This window comes from Dryobates pubescens, chromosome 14 (assembly GCF_014839835.1).
Source record: "Dryobates pubescens isolate bDryPub1 chromosome 14, bDryPub1.pri, whole genome shotgun sequence".
Taxonomy (NCBI): Eukaryota; Metazoa; Chordata; class Aves; order Piciformes; family Picidae; genus Dryobates; species Dryobates pubescens.
In genome coordinates, this window is record NC_071625.1 from 1,989,156 (window position 1) to 2,003,576 (window position 14,421).

At 43.2% G+C, this 14,421-nt stretch overlaps 1 protein-coding gene across 44 annotated transcripts in view; it reads right to left on the reverse strand.

Moving 5' to 3' along the window:
- The window catches only part of RIMS2 (regulating synaptic membrane exocytosis 2), a 379,504-nt gene that overhangs the window by 328,529 nt on the left and 36,554 nt on the right, over positions 1–14,421 (reverse strand). For 38 of the 44 annotated variants that reach the window (XM_054167293.1, XM_054167292.1, XM_054167291.1 and 35 more), the window contains exons 2-3: positions 1,888–1,920; positions 1,416–1,502 (exon numbers count right to left, since the gene is read on the reverse strand). The exons of the other annotated variants lie outside the window; for them this stretch is intronic. In XM_054167293.1, coding sequence (XP_054023268.1) covers positions 1,416–1,502; positions 1,888–1,920 — 120 coding nt within the window. The remainder of the gene's footprint in view (positions 1–1,415; positions 1,503–1,887; positions 1,921–14,421) is intronic. 44 annotated transcript variants of the gene reach the window in all.

Sequence of the window (14,421 nt, forward strand, 5' to 3'; positions counted from 1 at the left end):
AACCCAAACCAAACCCAGACAAACTAAACCCAAACCCAAACCAAAACAAACCCAACCCAAAACAAACCCAAACAAACCCAACCCAAACCAAACCAAACACAAAACAAAACAAAGCAAACCCAAACCCAACCCAACCCAACCCATGTTCCACAACAGTAACCATTTATAGATACTTTTTGGCCCGTGTAACTCAACTGTTTATATGAAGGGTATGGTATACAAGGAGGTACTGAGGTATTGTGAACAAAGTGTCCTGTTGCCAATATCTAACAAAACCCAGGAGAGACAGAGGTCATTGTTGGTAATGTATGCAACTGCACAGGAAATTAAGTGAGGATATCAGAAACAAGGCTCAGGATTACACATTGCTTTTCAAAGTAGCAATTCTATGACCTATTTCCCCATTCAGTTGGGGGGGAATGTGGTGGAATCTCACCATATATTCTCAAAACATAATTCAACAGCTTTCCTGGTCTGCAAGTATGAAACTCCCCTTTAAATGTACATCTTTTAAAATGAACTGAAAGTGGGTCTGCCTGGAAAATACTTCACAAGTTCTATGCATGTTTTAAGCTGGTTATGCATGGGCTCAAAAGCAAACTTTTGTCACACCAACTTCCAAGGCATTCCCCTTAAGAAGAAAGTCACATTTTGGGAGTCTGAAAGTTTAAAATAATTCTTTTCTGGTTTCTCTTTTATGAAAAGAGTTATTTTAGCTCCATGCTCTAAGTTCTGCTCTAAGACTGAGCATCCCAGCTTTGCCAGGTTCTGCGAAATCTCTGCATGTGCAGGTAGCAAGGAAATGTTTTCAGATGGCTCTCAAACTGGCTTAGCACTGCAAAAGATCCATGGATGAAATACTGGCCCCATCAAAGTCAAAAGTCCCTCAGCTTTGATGGACCCAAGGTTTCCACCTTGTATCTGATAAAGTTCTGAAACTTTATAGATATTTTAGAGATATGAAAACAAAAACCATTTTCTTGGTCCTTAAAAAGCTCTTCATACATATTATGCAGATTTGCATAGCATTCTATGCATGACCAGTTCCACAGAGACCATGCATGTGCATAGGCATGCTATCCCTAACACTAGACATCCTACTAGTCCAGATCCTCATGCAGAGAAACACCTCCAGAAGACTCCCAGTGATCTGGAACGTTTGCAGAAGGCGGCAAACGGAGCACTTTTAACTCCTTCGACTGTATTCTAATGTAGTCGCTGAAGTTACCGATAAGGAGAGTGCAACCTGATTTTCAGCTTTCCCTTTGCAAATGAGGAGTCAGAAAGCAAACAGTGTCAGCCTGTAAAACGCCCTCAGCAGGATGTTCTAAATGGGCAACTGTTTTAAACATACTCTCCAGTATGTTTTAATGCTATACAGACATTACTTAGTCTACAGAGAGCAGCTTACTTACGTCTGGGGCTCCTTTTCATTTTGCTGTTTTTGCTGTGGTTGAAGAACGTTATTTACCAGCTCAGTGATCCCACTAAAGGGAAACCACCTGTTTGAATAAGCAAATAATGTGACTGAATAACCAGTAGTTTAAATGTTTTCTTATCCAATGCTAATAGAAACATACAGGCAGAAAAGCCAGAGCCGATGGGAACGTTAGCTGCAGTACTAAGTCAGCCACTAAGGAGGAAAGGGAAATAAAGTTTTACAGTTCACCAGGTCACAAGCAGGCAGCAAGAACCTACATCCAGCTAACATGTGGATGAAGTAAGAAGCTGCAGGCAGCTCTCTTACAAGCCAGTCAGGAAGCAGGTGACAAACTAACCACAGCCTATTAGGTATTAGTGCAAGCTAATACCATCGGAGGTGCAGAAAGCAGAACACGGCAAAGGTAGAAGAGTCAAGCCTATGGCATTGTAAGATGTTTTACTTACTGTGTCAGCTGTGGTTTTTGCTCTTCTTTGACCCTAAAAAGATAAGTTTGCACAACTGAGTGCAACATGTTGTAAAACAGCCTCCCTGAAGTTCTATAGTATGTATCAAATGGGCAGGGGAAGATCTGAGAATTAAGAAGTATTTCCCTTAATATTTGTTGTATATTTATACTGAGGTTTGGTTTGGTTTGGTCCTTTCAGGTTTAAATGCCGAGTATCTAAAATGCTTAATTACAAAATGAAGCTCTAAGATTCTGTAACTGACTTCCAACCCTTTGGACAGGATATCATTTTAAAACATTTTCAGCAGTATCTTCAGCTGTGAATGCAAAGCAAGGTGCTTTGATTATCTTAACTATAACCTATTTTACTTATAACCATATCACCTATCATGATTCAAGGTGAATTTATAATATGGAATATGCCATTCCACATCAAATGTCCTCAACTCACAGATTAAAGGAACATGTGCACTGTATCTTTTAAACTACAGCGATGTCAGCAACCTTGCAAAGTAAGGCAGGAAATTTTACTCCAGTAAATTTGACCAGGACTTGCTAAAACAAAGAACCGTGGAAACTACAGCAAAAGAAGTTCAACCTCAACATGAGGAAGAACTTCTTTACTGTAAGGGTCATGGAGCCCTGGACAGGCTGCCCAGAGAGGCTATGGAGTCTCCTCCTCTGGAGACTTTCCAGCCCTGTCTGGGTGCACTCCTGTGTGACCCGTGCTGGATTCTATGGTCCTGCTCTGGCAGAGGGGTTGGACTGGAAGAACTCCAGAGGTCCCTTCCAATCCCTAACACCCTGTGAGCCTGTGCAAACCTTTGGTATTTTTGAAACTCTCACCATCAGATTTTTAGTTTAGCAGCACTAAATAAAAACTGTGGTCCACTAGCAGACACTCAGAAAACTTGCATTGAAATTCAGTTTCTCAGCATCCTGTAGGAACACTTTGTTCTAAGTCAGGACACGATTCGACCCTACAATTCAAAGTATATCTCCTATGAAATAATCTTTCCTCCTCCTCCAACTCTGTGTAGTATCCACTACAAGCTCTCCAACACTGCAGTTATGTGAGGACAACAGCTTCCATTATTATGTAACTGTGACGCATTCCTTGAGCACTCTCCATACATCCTTCAGTCCTTGGATTAGGCAACGATCTTCCCTGACTTTCCAGCAACCATGGAGGGCAAGCCACAATTTGAATAGCAATTTATTTTTCACAAATCTATGAAAAAAATAGACTCTCCTATATGAAATTAATCAGAGATTGACCTTGTGGATCAACAGGCCTGAGCCCTTCAGGTGTACAGCACGGACATTTATCTGTGAAGGTCAGAGAATAGATAGAGATTCTGGGTCTAAATCAGCAAACCACAGGTTAATGCTTGCTACATTCTTTCCAGAAGACTCTTCAATGAGATGAAATTAGAAGTCTCAGTAACTGATAGAAATAATGACATCTTGGATGAAATACATGGAGAGCATTTTTAACATTGCTGTGGTTTAAATAGCTCTTTTTAGACACAAAAAAGAGGGGAAAAAAAGGGCAGAGGAAACTGCAGATTCTTAAACTCTGTCTACATACACAAACACAGTTTTATTTCCATTGGTTAGAACTGCTTTGTGTTTTACTGGACTGTGCAGTCCTATATATATGCAATGTTTTCTCCCCTCCCTTCAAAAATCAGCAGCAAATAACTGTTGGAAGTGTATCGACGGGTCAAAGAAACCCCAAACCTCCAATTATTTACTCCTCAGACCAACTGAAAAAGCCCAAGCAGCGTGGCTGCATCTTGCTGCTCTCAGACTACCTGTGTTCATCTCACCTGGCCACATCTCCTCAATCTCCTCCTCTCAAAACTCTGCCAAGAGCAATGCCAGTTCTGGTTATTCACCAGGAAAAAAACCCCACTAATGTAAAAATCCAATGAATAGCCATTTCCTACCCTCAGCAACAGGCTGCAGATGATGTGTCTGCTCAGCAGCGACAGGGACAGTGCATTCCCAGAGGACTTTGCCATCTATTTGCAGGGTTGATTTTTTCCTGTCGTTGGAGGAATTCACTGACTTTGCACAAGCGCCATTCTCATTCTGAAATGTTCAAAGAGTCTGAACCTTTTATCACCAATTGCACTTGAAAACCAGCCAGGATTTTTCTGCATGTCAAAACTGAAGAGTTTTTGCACCTTGCACTTTGGCACTGGGAACCTCTGCCCTTTGAAGCACTCATAGCACCGCTCCTCTTGCGTCCCTCTGCAAGCCTACGCGACCCAAGTACCAGACCACTTTGATCTTCTACAGGAGTTAGCATCATCAGGGTTAGATCTCAAGTCTCAGGGAACATTTTTCAATGTTAGATCCTCTTCATGTACTAAAAATTTCCTCAAGGATTATGGCCAGTCCCACTGGGACAGAGAGTTAATAGGAGAAGAGAGCAGCAAGAGGGGAGGGAACAGGAAAAAGGAAAGTAGGAGTGGGGGGAAGTATTGAAAGCATTCATGTAAAAATTCCTCTTAGCCCTTTAAACTTCTGATACTTTTTATTCTACAACCTACTTCCATCAAGTAAAAGCTCTTCTCTGAAACCTGTTATGACAAAACCATGACACATTCTTCCCAAAAGAAGCAATTGTCACAGCTAAGCCAACAAGCACTCTGTTTTGGGGACCTCTTCTCCACTTTTACATACGTGGATGCACAGACACAAATATATTCAGGTGGGCAGAATTCAGGTGCCTAAATCCATGAAAATGACCCATAAAAACACACTGTATACCTTCTAGGTATCTGAAATGGAGCAGGTTCTTCTCCAGTGAAGTTTAGGGAAATCCAGATTTCAGAATCAGCCATCCTCATGGCAGAGCTCCGTGAGGAGGTTGAAAGTTTGAGGAGTACCAAAGAAGGTGAACAGGAGATAGACTGCTGGAGCCAGGCTCTGCACTCCCTGAAGCAGAAATGGGGGCACCCATCTGATAGTACTCAGCATCAGAGGGCCCCTCTATCCTGCCCTTGTCAAGCCAGAGACAATAACCTTGATAAGACTAGTTTGTGGTCGAGGCAGCAAACAACCTCCTTCCTTGCCCCTCTCACCCCACCAGATGCCACTGAAAAACAGGTATAAAGCTCTGGCTGGGACAGACCAGCCAAATGAAGATATGGGTGAGGGACAACCTATACCAGAGCTATCTCCACACTCAGAAACACCCACCATCCCTATCACAACATCATCCACAAGGAAATAAAGAAGGGTTATAGTCACAGGTGACTCCCTTCTGAGGGGAACAGAGGGTCCAATATGTTGGGCAGACCCTTCTCATAGAGAGGTTTGCCATCTCCATGGAGTCCAGGTTAGGGGCATCACTAGGAAACCCACTAGCCTGGTGCAGTCCTCAGACTACTTCCCATTACTAATCTTCTATGTAGGTGGAGAGGAAGTAGTCCAAGAGCAATTTAAAGAGACTTTATGTCCTTGGGACAAGTGGTGAAAGATTCTGGGGCACAGGTCAGCTTTTCTTGTTCTTCCAGTCACAGGCAGTGACACTGGAACAAACAATCTCTCCTTTGACACTAGTATTTTTAGGACATATGTAACAAAATGTGCTCCGCTGCAACTGAAGACAGTACTTAAATGCACCATACTTGATACTCTAAAACCAAAGAGACTGAAAGTATGCTTTGATTATTTCAGAACCAGCACAATAAATCAGACCCTGCTTATCTCAGAATGTGAACTCTTCAGGGAAAAATGTTTCCCACTATTTATTTCTGGAGTAAGAGATAGGAGATAGAGAAACTGTTCTACAAATATAAGCTCCTCCACTTCTCAATACATTTCCTAGCCTGGGCAGGTTTTGCCCTTCCTGTTACGGTGCTGACAGTCAAACCATAGAGTGAGTGTGAAAAAAACCATATATGCCTCACAAGTCAGCACAGGGGAACATGACTGTAGTACAACTGTCATAAACACAAGGCTGCATGGTAGCCATTCTGGGCTGTGCAGCTCCAATAATTAGTTCATGGATCAATGCTTTCTTTTGAAGGTTATCCAAAATGACACGCAGGAAGTCTCGGCCTGGGAGCTGACATTAAAAGGTCCATGTTGAAAATCTAGTGCTTGTCCAGAGCCACCACGCTGCTTCCAACAGGCTACTGCGGCTTTGTCCTATATTAAGCAAGCAAGAGAGTACTTCAGTTATCACAGTGCAAGGGGGAATTTGCAACCATCAGCATTACGTTTGGTTGCCATGTGGAATGTGCCAGCTGCTTCCCACTTGGGCGTCTCGGCTCTGCTGGGGGAATAAGGCATGAACAAAAACTAGGGAAAGTAAAAATTACCAAGCAACACTTAATAGAAAATATTGAATCAAGCAAAGTTGTCAGAGCTGGGGGGCAATAGCTAGAAGAAAGTAGCATTGCTCATAGAACCACAGAATCATAGAATGGTCTGGGTTGGAAGGGACCTCCAAAGGTCACCTAGTCCACCGCCCCCTGGAGTCATCGGGGGTCCTCAACTAGATCAGGCTGCCCAGAGCCCTGTTGTGCCTCACCTTGAATGACTCCAATGATGGAGACTCAACCACCTCTCTGGCAACCTGTGTTCCACCACCCTCACAGTAAAGAACCTGTTCCTAGCATATAATCTAAATCTGCTCTTCTCTAGTTTGAAGCCATTGCACCTCATCTTGTCACTGCAAACAGTCTCTCTCCATCCTTCTTGTAGGTCCCCTTCAGGTACTGGGAGGCTGCTATGAGATCTCATCCTGTATGAAGAATATTAACATAAGATATTCAGTGGGAAAAATGCCTTCCAATCCTAAAGCCCCAGAAGTTTATTTCAGGTTATTACATTACAGCCTCCCTGGAACTAGGACATTCATCAGCTTACTAACTTCTCTGGGTAACTTGAAGAGAAGACTGAGAGGGGATCTGATCAATGTCTATCAGTGTCTGAGGAGTGGGTGTCAAGTGGAGGGGGCCAAGCTATTTTCAGTGGTGCACAGTAGTATGACAAGAAACAACAGGTATAAGGTGGAACACAGAAGATTTCATATCAACATGAGGAGAAACTTCTCTATAGAGAGGGTGACAGAACTCTGGAGCAGGCTGCCCAGAGAGGTTGTGAAGTCTCCCTCTCTGGAGACATTCAAAACCTACCTGGATGCATTCCTGTGTGGACTACCTTGGGTGATCCTGCTTTGTTGAGGGGGTGGGGAGGGGGGTGTGGACCCGATGATCTCTGGAGGTCCCTTTCAACCTCTAATGTCCTGTGATACTGTGTTATTTAGTACAAACTCTGGATTGCAACTTTCCTTATTTAAAGTAATTTTTACTAATTCTGTACTGGAAAGATGACATCAGTTTGTTCATGCTTCCAACTGCTTTACAACTAACGAATTCTCAGGCAACTCATAAAAGGAAGCAGAAACTGGTATCACAGCTAGGATACTGACATCCCTTTTCATTTAATCCCTTTTCAGAGTTGAATTCTACCTATTTCAAATATGCAGCAATAAAGCCAGCCTCAGAAGTAACAAATGTGCAGATGTAAAAATGCAACAAGATTCATTGTGGAACAAAACCCTCCTCAGAAAAGCAGCTTTTGCTGGCTCATTTGGTTTGCTGGGATTTTTTGCTTCTCCAACAGTAGATGGCATTCCAAGCATCTCCTGCAGAAAGTGCTCTCCTAGATGCTTGTACTGTCACCAGCTGCTACAGTGAAATATGCAACCCTGGGCTCAGCTGCTAGCAGGTGAATTAAGCAAGAACTCATTTATTCCCTTAATTAATTTGAAATGTATTAGTAAGTACTTTGGTCTTGATACATTGGTGGGGTTTCTTTTCCCTGTTAAGTAAGGATTTTACAACATTATTAACCGTAATACATTCGCCAGCTGAAAATCATACACACTACAGAGATTAACTGCACACAGGTAGTAAGTTTGTACTTCTCAGACTGACAATTGATTGAGTGAAATGGATTCAGAGTCCTTCCAGGGTGCAGGCAGTCCTGGAGAAGGATTGTTTGCAGAGGAAATGGTAATAACAGATAGAAGAACAAATTGGTTTGGGGCTGGTTTTTGTTTGTGTGTTTTGGTTTGGGGGATTTTTCAGTGTTGACTCAACACCTAAACTTCCTGAAAGGAAGTTCCCTGAAAGGACCTAATGTTTCTTGCATGGCATTACAAGGACTTGAGTTTGCCCCCTTTGTTTACTGTTTCCTTGGAATAAATTTGCACACTGATTAGGAACCCAGAATCCTCTCCCTGACATAGCTGTTACCTGGAACACTCACTGTCTCTTTGAAGGAGTGATCAGTTGGGGATTTCAAGTTCGAGTTCAAGGCATTTGTACAGTGAAGGCAGGGGCAGAAAAAAGGAACTTCAGTTCCTTCAGATCTCACATTCTTCCTCTAGCTAAGCTCCACCTGTACTAGATGCATAAGCAGGAAGCTACTATTGAACATTAGCCTTTGTGAGCATCATTCTTCACAAAGATGTTATTCAAACTCTTCTGTGAAAAGCCATTCTAAATGTTTAATGATGGAATTCCAAATCGCAGCTTTGGAGGGCCATTTAACTCCCAAGCCTTCATTGCAATGCAGACACTCATTGTTCTCCTCCCCAGCTAATTACAAGCATTCATTCATGTCTGTTTGCAATTAGGGGGCATTTAAAATGAGTAGAACTGCCATTCATGAGGACACTATATATAAATGAAAATTATTAAACACAACCTGACATCACAAACAGCCTGGACAATGGTCCTGTGATTTAAAATGTAGGATATGCCAACCAGCCTTGAAAGGAACCTCTCTAGCTCACACATTTCACAGAGCTACAAGGCCAGCATCCATTTCTGATGGGCAGGGGAACACTACAGTTTGTAAATTCAGAGTTGCTTAAATCCACACTAGTAAAGGCAATCTAGAGAAAACAACTTTAAAAGTGACTCTCAAGTTCATGAATTAATGTATATGCCTGTGTTTCAGGAGGAAAATATTAACCCCTGATTAACTTGAATTATTAACCCCAAAGTAAGATGGATTTTGCCTTAAAGAGGGAGTGGGGCATGGGGAAAAAGTACTTCATACATTGAAAGCCTACCCAAAATCAGCACAAGGAGTAGAGCTTTCAAAACTGTAGACATGACTGATGGAAGGGTGAGTTTACTGCATGGTTATCCTCCTTAGTTATTTTCTACTCAAAGCCCACACTTGATACAGAGAGTAAGGTCTGAGGAGCAGATGAGCAAACAGTGCATAAAGCAGTTTCATGCAAAACAGACCTACTGCCTCCGGTCTGAACCTGAGCAATTGCAATTGAAGCTCAGTAGTTCTTGTCCCACCATCTACTAAAGGCATGAAGAACAGCAGCCTGAGAAAGATCTGGGGAGACTCAATAGAGACCTTCCAGTACCTGAAGGGGGCTACAAGAAGGATGGAGAGAGACTGTTTACAAAGGCCTGTGGTGACAGGATGAGGGCAATGGCTTCAAGCTAGGGAAGAGCATATTTAGACTGGATGTTAGGAAGAAGTTCTTTATCACGAGGGTGGTGGAACACTGGAACAGGTTGCCCAGGGTGGTGGTGGGGCCCCTCCCCTGGAGATATTCAAGGTGAGGCTCAAGAGGGCTCTGGGCAACCTGATCTAGTGGAGGATGTCCCTGCTGACTGCACAGTGGCTTGGACCAGATGACCTTCAGAGGTCCCTTCCAACCCAAACCACTCTATCATTTCTTTGAAAATTCTGAAGTTCACCTCAGCCTTCTGTCCTAGAGCACATCAAATTGTTCAGCATCTCCTCACAGCATCTTTTCTAGAGATCTCACTGGACTGCTGTCAAGCAATCCCCCACTATCTTGAGCTGCAGCTTTCAAAGACAGACACAATCCAGTTGGGCTTCTACTGGTGCTGATTAGAACCTGAAGGACTGATTGCCTCACAGTTTCGTCGGACATATCACTGTTCATGCAGCCTGTGATGGCAAGCCCCCTTGCTGTAACGACATGGACAACTGAAGCTCATGTTCAGTGAAAGAAGCAGTTCAGAGCCTAGATGTTGCATTTGGGGATTGCTAACGGATCAGCTGCTGACTTCACTTTAAATGTATGCTTACCTCTAAGCACAGTACTAACTGAATGATGTCCTTGTTACATGTCATTCAACACATCTCTAATTTGTCAAAACAACTTTAATCCCCTCTTCTAACATGCTTGTAAGGTGCAGCCTACTCCATCATTCTGGACATCAATGAATGTGCTTGACAAATTTAGCACAGTTTGGGTTGATCCAGCTTTCCATTTAGGCAGAGAACCATCCACAGACACTAAGTAAAACCTTCTGTTACTTATTGGTACTTATTACTATTCTACAGCAGCTTTCACTGTATCACCTGCCCTGGCTTGCCTAGGCATATGTTCTGCAAAATGATATTGAAGCCTTCCTCAAGTCAAGATATGTTATCTCTTGCCACTTCTCTGTCTATAGATCCTGATGCCTGTTGTAGAAATAAATGAGATTTTTTGGCATGATTTGGTGTTGATAAATCTGCACTGGCTTTCATTCATTTCTTCTTATCTTCTAGATACTTACAGGAACTTTGCTTATTTCTTCCACTGGTTTTTTTCTGGGAATTAAAGTGGACTGATCCACTTCTAATACTCTAGCTCCTCCTCCACTCATGCCAGCCCTACTTTTTAAAAGGGGATTCTTTGTTGTTTTCTAAAAGCATAACCAGAAAAGATATTCTGTTCATTTTCCTCAATTCTATAAACAGCTTAGAATAAAATCCACAAGACCAAAGTAACTAGCAGTCATAGAATTGGCAGGGTTGGAATGGACCTCAGGGATCAGCCACTTCCAACCCCTCTGCCATGGGCAGGGACACCTCACACTACAGCAGGTTGCTCACAGCCACATCCAGCCTGGCTGCAAAAACCTCCAGGGATGAGGCTTCCACCACCTCCCTGGGCAACCTGTGCCAGTCTCTCACCACCCTCATGAGGAAGAACTTCCTCACATCCAATCTGAATCTCCCCTCCCCTAGCTTGGATCCATTCCCCCAGTCCTGTCATTACCTGACACCCTCAAAAGTCCCTCCCCAGCTTTCTTGTAGCCCCCTTCAGATACTGGAAGGTCACTATTAGGTCTCCTCAGAGCCTTCAGTTCTCCAGACTGAACAACCCCAACTCTCTCAACCTGTCCTCAAAGGAGAGCAGCTCCAGCCCTCTGCCCATCCTCATGGCCCTTCTCTGGACACCTTCCAGCACCTCCAGATCCTTCCTGCACTAGGGGCTCCAGAACTGGACACAGAGCTCCAGGTGGGGTCTCACCAGCGCAGTGTAGAGGGGGAGAATCACCTCCCTTGACCTGCTGGCCACACTTTTATTATTACTGTGTAGCTCAAATATGCATTGAAATCCACAGGTTTAGAGACAATCTGAGCCGTTCACTTCCTTAACATACTACTTCAGCCAACAGAAAACTACTTTCTGATCTTGATCTCCTAGGATCAAGACAAGGCATAGTGTATCTGTGACTACCTTTATTTTTTGTCTTACTCCAATTCATGAGAAATCTGAGGTTTGCACAGCTAAAACTACAGAAGTCAGATTTTCAGCCTGCCTAAAATGACTTTGCTTCAATATCTGCTAACAGCTGTCATGCAAGCAATGCTAAAAATATCACAATATTATCTCATTGACTGCAGGGACTAAAAAAAGTAGCACTGTGCAAGAAGAAAGAAAGTTCCATTCAGTAAGGCTAGATGACTCTAGAAAGATTATAAAACTACTGAGATTCAGAAGGAGAAAATGGCAAATTCCTCCAACTTTTAATTCAAACAAACAAACAAAAAAAAGGCAAGAAAAAAACAAACCCAAAAGAGTTTTTTCACTTTCTGGAGAACTTCTACCCAGTGGCTTATAACATAGCTCCAAGAGGAGCTGGCACCTGGAAACGTTTAGAAAACAGCAGCGTGGAAGCAGCCTCATTTCTGTGCAGAACAAAAACATTTCCAATTGACCTATAAAAAGCACAACCAATTACTACCCAATTACATGCAATGGCTTTTGCTGCTAATACAATGCTGCAGAATAACTCTGATTTGCAAACCGCTCTGCCAAGGGAAAGCGGCGGCGCTGGAAGCGCTGCAAGCGCTCTGCTGTCTTCCAGGGTTCTCACAAGGAAATAGCAAGCTCTTGATTTCAATAAAAATGGCACTCTATAAATAAAATGTATTTATATCTTTGCAAACAAGCACAAGAGTTACACTGATCATGGCTTTAGAAATCTTGCCTTCTTTTTTTCTCCCCCTGATGCTTTAAAGACCAGCTTAGCATCTGGATGTGCTGGTTGTTCACACTTGTAAGGACGAGAGGGTTATAACAAGATCTCTTCAGGAATGAAGATGAAGATGAGCAAGGTGAACTGGATGGGCAGTGGAGACCACTTTTACCAGTTTGCAGCTCTATTTTGTCGAGTGCACATCTTCTCAGAACATCAACTCAGTCAACTATTTAAGAATTCTCTTCAAATTCCTCCTGATAATGATCCACTATAAAGCACCTGCAGCTGTTCTTTTCTAGCTCGTCTCACATTCCATCTTTATGTGTGCTCCTATTTATCAGCTGCCATTATCATTGCCTATCTCCATGGCACTGCAGAAATCCTCAGCAAGAAGCTATAATGGCTGCATTATCAAACTCCCATCTCCATTTTTTCCACCATGAGGTCTTTAGCCTAGTTTTCTACACTCTGCATTGATTGTTAACAGAGCACAGAGTTCAAAGTTTCATTTCCAGGTGGGGGCTGGTCTCTTCTCCCAGGCAACCAGCTCCAGAACAAGAGGACACAGTCTCAAGCTGTGCCAGGGGAGGTTTAAGCTGGATGTTAGGAAGAAATTCTTCCCAGAAAGAAAGATGGGACACTGGGACGTGCTGCCCAGGGAGGTGGTGGAGTCACCATTACTGGAGGTGTTTAGGAAGAGCCTGGATGAGGCACTTGGTGCCATGGTTTAGTTGATTAGATGGTGTTGGGTGATAGGTTGGACTTGATGATCTCAAAGGTCTTTTCCAACCTGGTTACTTCTATTCTATTCTATTTCTTTATGTTTCAAATGCTCAGCATCTTGGGACCACCATGTCCAGGATGAAGATCACAGCCAACGATGTCACTCCCCAGGCATAACAATGGCTTTAATTTCCACAAAAGGAGACAGCACTTTTCCACAACAATCCACAAGTCACAGTATCACAGTGTACAAGTCCTAGGCCACCCTGCCTTTTGTTCTAGCTGCAAGGTGCACTGACCCCACCCCTTCTGATAGGAGCACAAAGAAATGTACATTTGGTCTAAAAAACTAAAGCCCATCAACTAAGTGCACGTGAAATTCCTCCCCCAGGGAGAGGATGTGAGAGAACAACCCAAATGCAGCAGATGTTAGTCATGTCATTTAATGCATGACTGAAAGACTACAGACACCATGTCGATGGGGACAGCATAAGAACCTCTGCAGAACAGAAAGAGATTAGCACTTCAGTATCTGTTTCGAAAAACGAGGGAAGAGTGCAGAACACAACCAAAGACCAATTCTCTTTTGCACATTAAATTGAGAACTACAGAACGCCCCACAAGGACCCTCCAGAACCTCTAGTGTGCTGCCAAAGCCCCAGAAGACTATGATTCAAAATTAACATTCAATCAGCTGCAGATGACACAGCACTGTGGTCACACTGATCAATACTAACAATACTCAGTTTGCAAGGCCTTGTATCCCTCTTGTGTTTGATTGCAGGATGTAAGCGGAGAGACTTCACCGTCACCATTACACAAACTACTCACTGGGACCACAAATGAATGTCCCCATTCCTGTAATCATTGTATTATTAATTACAGCCATTATCACAGCAGGGAAAAAAAAGAGTCATAGAGTCAGACTTCCTTTAAACAAAGCAAGGTGTTTGTTCTGTGCAGCGCTGGCACTAGCTTAGCAAGGAAACTACAACAAAAACAAAGTACTTGAAGTGACATCTTCAAACCCAGAGCATTTCATTTATTGGAAGTTCCCTGAAGCCCTCAACCCAAACTCCTGTGAAAGAAGCACTTCCAAGGGGTCCAAATATCATTTAAAATAACTGGGCAATGTTAACCACTTTCCTAAATGCCAGTGGAAGGCAAGGGAATAACTCCAGAAGGTGATGGAGTAGTCGTTCTTCTAAAACAGCAAAAAAAGGGGATATGCAAAATCTTCTGCAGAATGGTTCATGGAGACTTTTCCACTATGAAGTGATAACAAAGATGAACATGAGGCAGCAGTGTGCCCAGGTGGCCAAGGAGGCCAATGGCATCCTGGCCTGCATCAGGAACAGTGTGGCCAGCAGAAGCAGGGAAGTCATTGTGCCCCTGTACACTGCACTGGTTAGGTCACACCTTGAGCCCTGTGTCCAGTTCTGGGCTCCTCAGTTTAAGAAGGACATTGAGACACTTGAAGGTATCCAGAGAAGGGCAACAAAGCTGGGGAGGGGTCTGGA